The sequence below is a fragment of the Grampus griseus genome (genome assembly GCF_964374135.1).
Source record: "Grampus griseus genome assembly, chromosome: 5".
NCBI lineage: Eukaryota > Metazoa > Chordata > Mammalia > Artiodactyla > Delphinidae > Grampus > Grampus griseus.
The window spans coordinates 137599726-137614478 of record NC_138998.1 but is presented as its reverse complement, the minus strand read 5'-3'; the positions used below and the strand labels follow the sequence as shown (position 1 = coordinate 137614478).

General features: G+C 35.7%; 1 protein-coding gene across 1 annotated transcript in view; it reads left to right on the top strand.

Moving 5' to 3' along the window:
- Nucleotides 1-14753, top strand: part of BRWD1 (bromodomain and WD repeat domain containing 1) — a 122402-nt gene that overhangs the window by 91746 nt on the left and 15903 nt on the right. The window contains exons 31-37 of the mRNA XM_082654396.1: nt 58-178; nt 1094-1219; nt 2696-2768; nt 3867-3908; nt 5704-5850; nt 6609-6761; nt 13169-13335. Coding sequence (XP_082510522.1) covers nt 58-178; nt 1094-1219; nt 2696-2768; nt 3867-3908; nt 5704-5850; nt 6609-6761; nt 13169-13335 — 829 coding nt within the window. The remainder of the gene's footprint in view (nt 1-57; nt 179-1093; nt 1220-2695; nt 2769-3866; nt 3909-5703; nt 5851-6608; nt 6762-13168; nt 13336-14753) is intronic.

The window sequence follows — 14753 nt, the reverse complement described above, 5'->3', positions numbered from 1 at the left end:
AATATCACTTAGAGGTAATGAATTTCTTGATGAAAATTCTTCCTTCTGCCATTACAGATATAGCAGCAGCTTTTGCAGGTCCGGTTGATCTGTGTACATATCCAAAGTACTGTACTGTAGTGGCCTATCCAACTGATCTGTACACAATTCGAATGAGACTTGTTAATCGATTTTACAGGTCAGTAGAAACCTACTTTAAAAAAAATTTGAAAAGATATTTGGCCAGTTAACCAGGTAGAGTTAACAGAGGTAATGGTGGCTGATAGTGACAGTGGTGGAGTGGGGGCTGATTGACATTATTTTCTGTTTCATTCTCTTCTTTTGTTATAGTCATTTCTTGGTCCTGTGTAAGACAGTGTGTTAGATGCCTGTGGGTAGGTATGGATAGAACCTGGATAAGGAGAAGTACCACGTTTCATTCCTCAGTCTTTAGTAGTCTGTTTTTCTTGCAAAAGCTGCTCCATTTAAATATAAAATTTAGTTAATAATGACTTTGGCCTTTGAAAGATTAAATCCTCAGAGTCATCAACTTTTTATCTCTGGCTTCTAGAGCTTTGAAAACTATAAAATTTCCCATTCTCAGTGATTTTTTTTTTTTTAAAGCAGGTGATGGTATTCTGTATGATTCAGCTGCTTTGAGAAATTATCTTTACAAAAAACTGACTTCTTGAGTTCACATTGTTGATGTTAATTTACCTCTGTAGTGCATTCGTTCAGAAACCAGTTTGTGAGTTTATAGTCAGATTGACTTTCTTAGGATTGATGGTATTTAACACATTTTCTTCATTGAGTCTCAGTAGCTTCAAATATACCTATAGGCAGTGTGAAAAGGGAGGGTTGCCCTTTTGGTTTTCTGGATGTGATTAAGTGATCTGTTACGACTTTCAGTCCTTAAATGTATTCTCTGCAGTTCAGCTTCCAGTATAATTGCTTATGACTGTGATCAAGTTGACAGTATTAGAAAGTTATTCATTATAACTTTACACTTACGGTTTAATTAATATATCATGCTGGCTTAACATGATGGATTTTTTTACTTGGTTTCTGTCTTTTCATTTTTTAAGCCCTAAATTGCCTGTTTTTTACTTTGAAGGAGGCTATCTGCATTAGTTTGGGAAGTCAGATATATAGAACATAATGCCAGAACATTTAATGAACCTGAGAGTGTAATTGCAAGATCAGCTAAGAAGATAACTGACCAGCTTTTGAAATTTATCAAGTAAGTGACCTCATATTATAGATGTTGTGGAAAAGTGCCTTTGCATATTGTGCTCTTAAAACTATCCAGTTCTTAATTTGTGCTCTCTGAATTATACCCTTTTAATGTGTTACATTAAATGACATTTCTTTACATTTCTTCTTTTGTGATTGTAATTTAGGTAAAGGAATGAGAAATTGAATAGTCCAATTTTTTCTATTTTTAAAAATTTTGAAATAATTTTATACTACAGAGAGTTGCCCTATGTATACATATACCCTTCACCTGTTTTCCCCTTAGGTTAACATTTTACACAACTGTGGTGTCCTTATGAAGTGTTAAGAAATTATCCTTGATACAGTACTATTGACTAAAGTGTAGAATTTATCTGGATTTCATCAGCTTTTACATCAATGTTTTTTTCTGTTTCAGGATCCAATCCAGAATTCCCACTGCATTCACTGTTTTGTTTTCTTAGTCTCTTTTAATCTGTTCTCTAGTCTTTCCTTTCTTTTATCACTTCATCATTTTTTAATGAGTGCTGGACACTTATTTTGTAGTGTGTAATTAATTTGGCTCGTCTGATATTTTCTCATGATTAGATTGAGTTTTAATCTGTTTTGGATTGTATCCTGTGAATATTCCACACTTTTCTTGCATTTGGAAATCGATTTGGACTAGTAGGATGAAAACTGACCTGCAGGTTGAGATCCAGGTTCTAACCTAATCTGTTCTGGTGAAATTTTCTGGGTGACTTTGCACACATTACTCAGCCTCTTTCCTTTAAAATGAATGATTTTGCTATATGACCTTGTATGCCTTTCCCCCAGTTATAAAAATTCTTTGAAAGAATTATATACTGGAGGAGATAATTTATAAACTCTGACATCATTTTCAGTATCTGGCTACAAACTGGGGAATAACTGATTGCAGCTGTTTCACTCTCCTGGGCTGAATCTGTCTGATGTCTGGAGGACTCAAACTTATTGCCTCTCCTCCCAAAGTTTCTTCTTTCTACTTCAGGAAGGTCACATACCCATTTTCATCTCCGTTGTGTCTAGATACCCCTATTTTTTGATTCTTTCTTCTGCTGTGTTTACAGTGAGGTTAAGATATAATTTATTTTAGTTTTTACTTCCTTTTTTGCTTCTATTCTTTTTTATCTCAAATCAACCATTTTCCTGGTACTCACTGTACAAATATTACTAGTGGTGATAACTTTGAAAAACTCATCCGTGTATTCATCCAGTTGAGGCTATACATATAGTATTTCTGTACACACTTAAATTGAAAAAAAAATTAACTTTCAGTGTTCTAGTATGGTCAGTTGTTTCCACAGAGGATAGAGTAAAAACCTGATATTCTACTGCTTGAAATTAGGTGTGCATAGGAACTGTTTGCATAGTTGGGGAACTGTTTGTATCTTAATCTGTAGTTTGAATATTTGGAGACAGGGACTACATTTGCATACTGTTAAATTAAAAAATTGTCTTTTAGGAGTCAAGACTGTACAAATATCTCAGAACTTTCTAACACTTCTGAAAATGATGAGCAAAATGCCGGGGATTTGGTATGAAGTTTGTCAATTTTATAATGATTTTTGTTAATTTCAAATGATAACTTAGAATGAAGAGTGAAGTAGAAAACGTTGGTTACCTAAATCAATTCTTGCTATATTCCAATGAACTATGAAAATAGGGCACTTGATAAAACTACATTTTAAAATTATCTAGATCATCAATGAGGTAATAGCCAATAATTGATATTAAATAAACAAGTTATGTCTAAGTGAATTCACTTAGGTGTGGAATATATTCTCTTTCCAAATTTGAGATAGAGAAAGGTGTATTATAAGAAGTACCTTGGATATGTTTTTGGTAAAATCAGCATCTGAGGGAATTCCCTGGCAGTCCAGTGGTTAGGACTCGGTGCTTTCACTGCCGTGGCCTGGGTTCAATCCCTGTTTGGAGAACTGGAATTCCACAAGCCATGTGGCACAGCCAAAAAAAAAAAAATCAGTATCTGAGAGTTGGATTTAATTGTAATTAAAAACTAATGAACTTTACCATGCTGTAAGTACCCTAAAATCCTTCACTCAATATGGTGTTGAAGTGTAAGTAAAGGCAGATATCATTGATGTTGTGTAATTTCACTTCAGAGAAAATCAGGTTGTTGTATGGAGTTGCAGGAAGGATATTTTTTTAAAAACAGTGTGGTGTCAGTTTCTACACAGACTATCATTGTAGTTCACTGATTTTCATTGGAATAAAAATGGGGATGCTAATATGTGATTTAGGGAATAAGAAAATGTGTAGCGTACAAAATGTAGGAATCTGTGGGAGACTCTTCTGAGTTTTATGGAAGAGGTAAAAACACAAATTTAAAGCTCCTTGGGCATGTCTTCTGTGGACATGCACACGGCAACTTTTTATAGCTATATTTTGGATTTAGTGCATGTTTACGTTAGGGAATGTAAATGGTTATTAAGAATAAGAATAAGGGTTGGTTTCTTGGAGGGTGAGTGCCACAAAGACCATCTAATATTCTGTATTTTGAGATTTTGTTAACAAGTTATAACCCTCGTAAACCTAATGTCTTTGGTATGCTAAGATTATTGCATATCTAATGAAAATATTAACACTTAAAATGCTCTGATTTTTATTCCTAGGATGATAGTGATCTTCCTAAAACATCTTCTGGAAGAAGGAGAGTAAGTTAATTTGTGTGATTAACCTTAGTTGTTTATTTACTCTGTGTTTTCAAATCAACATAAGATTTTAGGTGTTGTCTTTGAAAAGTTACATTGATATTGATATTGAATATTTTATAAGAGAAATGGGAGAAATCACTGTAAGGTGGATGGCTAGGTAAGGTTTAGTGGAAGGGTTGGGATTTGGACTGTGTCCTCAGAATGAGATAGAGTAAGAAGAGGACACTTGAAAAGTAAGGGTTATTATGATTCAAGCTAAAAAAGTAGGAAAGTGTGGCATGTCAGTGGGCTACTGAGAGCATTGGCCTGACTGGCGTAGGGGTTGAATTTTGGAGTGAGCAAAGTGGTTGCGTCTGGCTGTTACGTTGGGAGCAGATTATGGTGATATTGTAAACCAAAGATTTCTTTTAAATTTACAGTAGAGAGTCAATTCCATAGCCAAAACAGATTTTGATTAAAGTTAGATAGATTTGTATTAAAGTTAGGAGTTCATTGCAAGAATCTCAGAGAAAAGGTGGGAAACTTAGTCAAGAATAGTGCTGGCTGGGAATTCCCTTGCGGTCCAGTTAGGACTCCGCACTTTCACTGCCGAGGGCTCGGGTTCAGTCCCTGGTCAGGGAACTAAGATCCCACAAGCGCACAGTGGCGTGGCCATTAAAAAAGAAAAACAAAAGAATAGTGTTGGCCTGCAATAGAGAGGAAGGAAAGAAGATGAGACCTTTTAATGGGAAAATTAACTAGGATTTGGTGACTGAACCTTTTTTAAAAATGAGGATTTGTTGGGAGGATAGGGGAGAACAAAGTGGGAAATAAGCTTTGGATATTGGGTAGTTAAAATTGTGGTGTCATCAGCAGTTCTTGAAGCTCTTATGTAAATGTTAATTAAAAGTAAAGCTTATTAATTGGAAAATGCTTAATAGTGTTATCTTATATTTCATTCAAATGCTTAAATTTAAGCTGTTTATCACATCAATTTTCATAATATGCTGCCTCAAATAACAATGAAAAGTTAAGATTTGAATTATTACCATTTTCATATAATTTCATTTCTAAACAGACTTCTAAGTATTTAGTATCTGTTTAGTATTTGTCGTGATTGCTGTAGCAAATTATAAATCTAGTGCCTTAAGCAATAAAAATACCTTGTAGTTCTGTGGATTAGAAGTTTGGCATGGGTCTCACTGGACTAAAGTCAAGGTGTCAGCATAGCTGTGTTCCTTTCTGGAAACTCTAGGGTAGAATTCATTTCCTTCCATTTTCCAGCTTCTGGAGCCTCATGGTCCCCTTGCATCTTCAAGTCAGCAGCATAGCATCTTCCAGTCTGCCTCTGACTCTTCTGCCTCCCTTGTATGAGGACCCTTGTGATTACATTGGGCCCACCCTGATAATCCAGGACTGTCTCCCCATCTCAAAGTCTATCGACTCTTTTAGTCATATCTGCAGAATCCCTTTTGCCATAGTCACAGGTTCTTGGGACTAAGATGTACACGTGTTCGGGAGCATTATTCTGCCTACTGCATTATCCGTTGTAATACTTCATGTTCTGTGAGAACGTTTTCTAAACTTAGGAGATAAGTGGTGGAATGAAAATGTTTTTAGAGTAACAGATGTGACACTGGGTTTTTTAAAAAGGTGGATTTTTTTCCCCAAGTAGATAGAAAATCATGTAATGACATATTATGACATAATACAGAAGACAACAGCTCAGTTGCATTCTTACCATTATGCTATATCATACCATAGTGTGGCTTTTCCAAGATTGAAAAAACTTTTAATGTTATGAATGTATTTTTAGGTTCATGATTGGAAAACAAGGAGCATCAAAGCAACCAATTATGTTGAAAGCAACTGGAAGAAACAGTGTAAGGAACTAGTGAACTTAATATTTCAATGTGAAGATTCTGAACCATTTAGACAACCTGTTGATTTGGTTGAATATCCAGTAAGTTGTCATTATTTGAATGTTTGGGGCTTTTCTTGTTGGTGTAGAGGAGGTTGGGATAGAGGTATTCAAATTAAAAAGTAAGATGTCTAGAATTCCCTGGTGGCCTAGTGGTTAAGATTCTGGGTTTTTCACTACCGTGACCCGGCTTCAATCCCTGGTCGGGGAACTGAGATCCTGCAAGCCACGTGGCGTGGCCCAAAAAAAAAAGAAAGAAAAAACCCCCAGCAACCAAAAAGTAAGATGACTAGGCTTCCTGTTAACTTTGTCTCTGACCACTAATTCAGCTGTGGAAGAGTTGTTTTACACAGTTTTCTTGAATTAATAGACACCCTTGTAACTTGGGTTAAGACGTAGTTAACCAGTGTTACGTAATATAATTGGAGGATTAGTAGGCCCAGCCCCAGGAAAACTATGAATTGGTTAAAAGTGTCTGTCTTTACTTTCTAATAGGGAAATGGAAAATGACCTAAAAAAAAAAAAAATTAGAAAGCACAAATTTACTGTAGGAAGCTTAGAAATTATAGAAGGGTATAAAGAAGGAAATAAAAACAATTTCATATCTTGCTGCCAAGTATATAATTTTGTTACATTTCTTGTCCATATGTTTGGATGTCTTCTTTAAAATTATTGTTGATTCTTAAGATCCTTGTACCCTTTTTTCTTCTGTCATTTTGAATATTTTAGAGATTTGATGCACTTACATTTCTAAAAACAGGAATCGAATCTTTGAACTAATTATTGTTTTTAAAACCTAGGATTACCGAGATATTATAGATACTCCAATGGATTTTGGAACAGTAAGGGAAACTTTAGAAGCGGGAAATTATGACAGCCCTTTGGAATTTTGCAAAGACATCCGGTTGATATTTAGCAATGCAAAAGCATATACACCAAATAAAAGATCAAAGGTAATTTTAAAAGTGGTTTATAAAAAAGAAAAAAAGTACGTGTGATCTGTGTAGATGGTAATTTTCTAGTGTTTGGTAGAGGTGGGAGCATAAAAGATCAGTGAGTAGAGTAAAACCACTGTTAAGCATAGAGTGCCACTGCCCAGGCATCTGCTTAGGAAACATCATTTCCTTGTGACACTGTTCCGCTTTCCTCAAGTTTTATAAACAAAAGAGTATTGGTGCGAGTGAGGACACCAGTGAAAAATGAACAAATTTGTATTTGATGTATAGAGTGAGAAAAATGTGTTTTCTTACATATGGGAATCTTGAAAAGTGGATTGGGAACTTAGTGATAGAGGCTGGAAGAATATTAAAAGTAAGAAAAGGAAAATCTGAAGTGAGCGTGGACTACTGATGGCATACTAACATTTTTTATCTGAAGAAGAAACACATCGGCCATCTGATTAGTTAAGAACACAAGTAGAGTGGACATTCCTAAATTTTTGTTCAAATGTTCTATGTTGGATAACTTTTCAAAACTTGTTGAAACATAATAAATACACAAAAGGATACACGTACTCTCAGTGAATATTCATAAACCTTTGTAGCCAGTGTGCTGGGTAATTAAAAAAAAAAGCAATAATTCGAGAGTAAGACTTTAAAATAAAGCCCTTGCTTGATGTTACAGCACTTTCTCTATCATCAGTGACTATCACTGCTAATTAACCATTTTGTCTTAATTTCACTTCTCCCTCATTACTTATTATCAGACTGCGTGCATTAATTCTTCTCTTAATCTGAGAACCTTTTCATTGCATTCAGTATCCAAATTGCTTATTGGATCAGTTTAACATACAAGTCTAACATTTTTCCAAGCTTGTGTTGTCAGTATTCACCATTTGCGAGACTTTCTTTCCAGACAGAAAATAAATTTCATTCATGTCTTTTTCCCTTTTGTTTAAAATATGTTTGAGGATACATCATACAACTCATGCATTTGAAGTGCACGATCTAGTGGGCTTTAGTATATTACCAAATTTTCAAAATTGTGGTTACATATATATATAAAACAAAATTTATCATTTTAACCATTTTTAAATGTATAGTTCACTGGCATTAATTACATTCACAGTGTTGCTCAGCCATCACTGCTATTTCCAGAACTCTTTCATCATCCCAAACAGCAGCTCTGTCACCAGTAAGCAAGTAACTCCACATTCTCCCTTTCCCTCAGCCCTTGGTAACCTCTAATTTACTTTGTATCCCTCTGAATTAGCCTATTGTAGATATTTCGTACAAATTGAATCACACAATATTTGGCTTTTGTGTCTGGCATATTTCACTTAAAATAGTATCTTAAAGGTTCATCCATGTTGTTGCCTGTATTGGAACTTCATTCCTTTTTTTGGCTGAATAATATTTCATTGTATGGGTATATGACATTTTGCTCATTCATCTTTTGATGGACACTTGAGTTTCTACTTTTTGGTTATTGTGATTAATGGGAATACAAGTATTTGTAAGAGTTCTTGTCCTCAGTTTTCTTGGGTATATATCTAAGAGTGGAATTTCTGGTTCATAGAGTAATTCTATGTTTAGCTTTTTCAGGAACCACCAAACTATATTCCATAATGGCTGCACCATTTTGTATTCCCACTGGCAATGTACAAGGATTCTAGTTTCTCCACATACTTGCCAAAATTTGTTATTTTCTGTGTTTTTTAAAAAAATTATAGCCATTGTAGTAACTGTGAAGTGTTATCTCCTTGTAGTTTTGATTTGTATTTATGTTATGACTTACTAAAAATTATATCTAGAATTTATTTAAATCAGATATAGTAAGACATGCAGACATGAATTGTCACGAAGGAAGAAGTTTATACTCACAGATCCCTAGAAACAGAAGTGTGTGATACAAGGTTGATGAGTAGGCAGAGGGGAGAGGAGGGAAGGGAAGAGTATGGCGCAGAGCTTAGATTGGGGTTTTCACAGGACGGCAAGGCAGGGCAGAGTAAACAGTCTGGGATTGGCTAGTTTGTAGTAATTGGAGCTTTGATTTGTAGGGGTGGTCTCTAGATGTCTGATTCCTGGCCCTGGGGTGATTTGGGTAGGGGGAATATTGGCTTGGTGTATGAGAGTTTGATAAAGAAGACTTGTTAGGTGTTTGATCTCTGGATTGATTGTTTTCTGTATCAGAGGTACACCTGCAAAAAAAAGCCACTTGCTATCTCTGGGAACTAGCCCTGGGATGGGGTAGTCTCTCCAGGATCAAGGCTCCAAATGCCAGAGCATCAATGATACAGAAAATAAGAAAATATAGTCAGTACACTAATGATGTTGAGTATCTTTTCATGTGGTTATTGACCACTTGTATATTTTCTTTGGAAAAATATCTATTCAAGTGGTTTGCCCAATTTTTAATTGGATTTTTTGTCCTTTTGTTGTTGAGTTGTAAGAATTTTTAAATATATTCTGGATATTAAGTCCTAATCAGATGAATGTTTTCCAGTTATTTTGTCTGTAGGTTGTCTTTTCACTTTTGATAATGTCCTTTGATGCAGAAAAGTTTTTAATTTTGATGAAGTCCAATTAATCTATTTTTTTTCTTTGGTTTCTTGTGCTTTTGGTTTCATGTTTAAGAACCCATTGCTACTTAGCGTCACACAGCCTGTAAGATGCCCAACACTATTATGGAGCAATTTGAAAAATATGTGTCAGAAACTTAAGTGCCATTTGACCCATTAATTCTAATTTTTTTTTTTTTTTGTACGCGGGCCTCTCACTGTTGTGGCCTCTCCCATTGCGGAGCACAGGCTCCGGACGCGCAGGCTCAGCGGCCATGGCTCACGGGCCCAGCCGCTCCACGGCATGTGGGATCCTCCCGGACCGGGGCACGAACCCGTGTCCCCTGCATCGACAGGCGGACTCTCAACCATTGCGCCACCAGGGAAGCCCCATTAATTCTAATTTTAATAATTATTTTTTATAGACAGTGTTAACTGTGGAAAAGACTACTTGCACAAAACATATATATTAAGGAGTAATTTATAGAGGCAAATGTTTGGAAATAGTGTTCAAAATAGTTTAAAAAAAATCCACTGCCAAATTCAGTGTCATGAAGATTCACCTCATGTGTTCTTCTAAGAGTTTTATGGTTTAGTTCTTATGTAAGCTATTGATCCATTTTGAGTTAATATTTGTGTATGGTGTAAGATAGAGGTCCAGTTTATTCTTTTGCATGTAGAAATCCAGTTGTCCCAGCAACATCTGTTGAAGTGACTATTCTTTCCCTATTAAATGGCCTTGCACCCTTTTTGAAAATCAGTTGGCCATAGATATATGGGTTTATTTCTGAACTCAGTTCTGTTCCATTGGTTTATACATATGAGTGTCTGTCTCTGTGTCAGTACTATAATGTTTTGTTTACTGTAGCTTTAGTAGTAAGTTTGGCAGTAAAGGAAATTTGAGTCCTCTTACATTGTTCTCTTTCAGGATTGTTTTGGCAGTTCAGGGGGTGCAATTCATTATGAATTTGAGGATTGACTTTTTCCATGTCTGTTTTCATAGGGATTGAATTGAATGTGTAGATTGCTTTGGGCAGTATTGACGTCCTGACTACTGTTTTTCTATCCTTTAACGCCAGATGTCTTTCCATTTATTTAGGTCTAATTTCTTCCAGCAATGTTTTGTAATTTTCAGTGGAGAGTCTTACAGCTCCTTGGTTAAATTTATTCCCACATATTTTATTGTTTCAGATGCTATTTGAGATGCAGTTGCTTTCTTTTTTTTTTTTTTTTTTTTTTTTTTTGTGGTACGCGAGCCTCTCACTGTCCACTGTGCCACCTGGGAAGCCCTGCAGTTGCTTTCTTAATTTCCTTTTTTGCTTGTTCATTGTTGGTGTATAGAAACAGAGCAGATTCTTGTGTGTTAATCTCATACTCTGTAATTTAGTTGGATTAATTTGTTAGCACTAATAGCTTTCTTGTAGAATCTTTGATTGCTTCTATATATAGGATCATTTCATCTGCAAATAGAGATAGTTCTACTTCTACCTTTCCAATTTGAATTATTTTTATTTCTTGTTTAATTGCTCTGGTAGAATTTAAGGTACAGTGTTGAATAACAGTGGTGAAACCAGGCATTCTTGTATCATTCCTGATCTAAGGGGGAAAGATTTTCAGTCATTTACCATTGTGTATAATGATAACTGTGGGTTTTTCACACATGCCCTTTTTCATGTTGAGGAACCAATAATTTTAGCACTCAATTTTGTTAAACAATTTTATTTTTAATTCAAATGTATTATTGAATTTTTCAGATGAAAGTGGTGGTACTCAGGAGTATCAGAGCTTTCAAACTTAATACGATTGAGGAAAAAAAATCACTCTTGTTAAAATTGGTGACTTATGCTAGAGTTCAGGTTTGAGGGAAAAGAATAATATATATACAAAATACTGGAAATAACTGTTAAAGACCACTTCAAAGATAAAGAGGGATTACAGATTTCACATATACTTATTATATGTATGTGTATATAGGTTTCCTTCTGTATTTGAACATACCCCATTTCTAGGTGAAGAACCAGCTACCTTAGGACACATCTTGATAACAGATACACGGAATAGATCAAGATAAAGCACAGATGCTCACAGATACAGTTCAAAACTGTGGTGACCTGCCTAAACAAAATGAGTCACAAAGAGATGTACACCAAGACACATCATAATTAAAATGGTAAAAGCTAAGCATAAAGAGAGAATTCTAAAGACAGCAAGAGAAAAACAAAGAGTCATAACGTAATAGATACCCCTTAAAGCTGTCAGCTGATTTCTCTGCCAGAATTTTGCTGACCAGAAGGCTGTCGAATTACATATTCAAAGTGCCGAAAGGGAAAATCTGTTGTCATTATACTTTTGTCAAAGCCCATAGAATATTCAACACCAAGAATGAACCCTAATGGTTCTGATGGACTTGGGGTGATAACGTGTCAATGCAAGCTCAGCAACCATAATAAATATATCTCTCTGGTTTGGGACGTTGCTAAAAAAACAAACAAACAAAAAACTGAGGTGACCTGATGCTGAGATGCTGAGTGTAGTTGCTGGGGAAGGAGCTTGGCGGTGCTACTCTTGCTGTTTGGGGTACGCACTACCTCTATAACAGCTTGCTGCAGACAAATGCTGAACTCTGTTTTCACCTTTTTTCATAGAAGTGAAAATCTCCTTTGGATTTTTTTTTCAGTTAGCGAAAACAAGTACTAATAAAGTACGTCTTTTGTAAAAGTGAAGTGGCAGAAAGTAGCGTTTTTGAAAGTGGGGATACCTGTATATGTATGTGTGTATATATGTATGTGTGTGTGTGTGTGTGTGTGTGTGTGTGTATATATATATATATATATATGAATATGGCAAATTCATACATTTTACATACTTTTTAAAGGTTCCCCAGTGTTAGTCTCTTCACCCTCCTCTACCATGCACCAGAATGATTGATATTTAGCTTTTGAATATTAGATTTTTACTTTACAGGAATGATTGTGGATGAGTAAAGAGTACTTCCTGTGAATACAGAGCTGTGCCAAAAAGTTATTTATAGCGGCACTCAACATTACATTGCTGTTCTTTTGAGGATTTGATGTTATTTAATTATAAAAGTTATTAGAACACAATCTTATATAAAGTTATAGGGCATAATGTCTCCTTTTGGATGTAAGCAATCGTTTTTTTCCCAATAATAATCTAAGTGGCATCAGAGGCAGTCAGATTTCAAGTAGAGAGTAGTGTAGAAGTGCTTTTGTTCCCTTGCCCCAAGGAGACACTGCTTTTCTGCTGCCTAAATAGCAGCCTTAAAACCAACCAGGGGGCTTCCCTGGTGGTGCAGTGGTTGAGAGTAAGCCTGCCGATGCAGGGGACATGGGTTCGAGCCCCGGTCCGGGAAGATCCCACATGCCGCGCAGCGGCTGGGCCCGTGAGCCATGGCCGCTGAGCCTGCGCGTCCGGAGCCTGTGATCCGCAACGGGAGAGGTGACAACAGTGAGAGGCCCGCGTACCGCAAAAAAAAAAAAAACAAAAAAAAAAAACAACCAACTTCCTATCTACGTTTGGGAGAAGGAGGCGTTTTGGGGATTTGTACAGGTAGATGTGGAAAAAAACCAGTTGAGAACCATTGACATACAGACATAAATCCTAGATACAACCAACCCTAGGGTTGATTGATTTAAAATTACTTTCTTTTCATCGGAGAAGTGTGTATTTGATACTTCCACTGTCCTTGCAGGGAAGCGATGGGAAATGAAGTAAGGAACAGTCATTTATCTATAACAGTGATATAATAGATTACAAGTAGCCTCAATGACTATAATTTTACTTGTAAAAATATTTTAAAAGATATTTTATAGTACTAGTTTTGCTTTCATGTCCTTGCAGATTTACAGTATGACGTTGAGATTGTCTGCCTTATTTGAAGAAAAAATGAAGAAAATCTCTTCTGATTTTAAGATTGGTCAAAAATTCAGTGAAAAACTTCGAAGAAGCCAGAGGTTCAAGAGACGGCAAAATTGTAACCGTGTCAATCAGTCTAACAAAAGTATCAGGTAAATTGGTTATTGCAGCCTTTGTGTGCAGTTTTTAAAAATTTCAGGTTGTGATACTTCTTTGATTTTATTAAGCTAAAAATTCTTAATCATTTTACAGTATATTCACTAAAGAATAGTCATTGTTTTTTATGGCTTGAAAGCATTCTCTGCATATAGAGCTGTTGCATTAATTTTTAATTATATACATTTGTAAGTATTTAATGAAAAGCATCAACTAAATCTTACTAAGGATTATTCAAAATATTTCTTGTCTTTTGCATAAGAATTTTTGTTTTTAATGCAGAGGATAAAATGATGACTGTGTATGGCTATTGAGCATTTGATCGTGTAAGGGAAAATGCCAGTTAGATGTAATGCACTCTATTTTCACTGGGGATTAGTTGTAGAGAAGAAATATAAAATGAAGGATTTATTCTCTTTATAGTAAATTAATATTAATTTATATTTTGCCATTTATGACTATGTAGCTTACATTACTATCAAATTTATAGATATTTTGACATGTAGAAATATGGAAATTGAGTTTTTCAGTGTTTAGTTTGTTTTCATGTACTTTTTTTTTTTATAAATTTATTTTATTTATTTATTTTTGGCTGCATTGGGTCTTTGTTGCTGCACGTGGGCTTCCTCTAGTGTGGCGATCGGGGGCTACTCTTGGTTGTGGTGCGCAGGCTTCTCACTGTGGTGGCTTCTCTTGTTGCGGAGCACGGGCTCTAGGCGCGCGGGCTTCAGTAGTTGCAGCACACAGGCTCAGTAGTTGTGGTTCGTGGGCTCTAGAGCACAGGCTCAGTAGTTGTGGCTCACGGGCTTAGTTGCTTCATGGTATGTGGGATCTTCCCGGACCAGGGATCAAACCCACGTCCCCTGCATTGGCAGGCAGATTCTCAACCACTGCGCCACCAGGGAAACCCATCATGTACATTTTGAATGTGCGCTATACCCTTGATGGATTTCCTCATGGTTGTTCTTGGGATTACACCATGCATCTCAATTGAAAACAATCTACTTCAGGTTAATACTATTTAATTCCCATAGATATAAGAATTCTGTTCTAGTTTAGCTCCCTTCCCCTTCTTATTTGTGCTGTTACTGTCATACAGTTTATATCTTTATAGGTTGTTTTATGAAGTTGTCTTTTAAATCAGATAAGAATAAACAAATTACTTATACTGTTATTTATGTTTACTTATGTAATTATCTTTCCCAGTGGTCTTTATTTCCTTTTATAGATTTGAGTTACCCTCTGGTGTCCTTTCTTTTCAACCTGAAGTCCTTTAATATTTCTTGTAAGGCAGACATGCGAGCAGTGAATTCCCTTAATCTTTGTTTATCTGGGAATGTCTTAATTTCACTTTTATTATTTAAGACTAGTTTAGTTGGCAGTGTGTTTCTTTTAGCACTTTGAATATGTCATC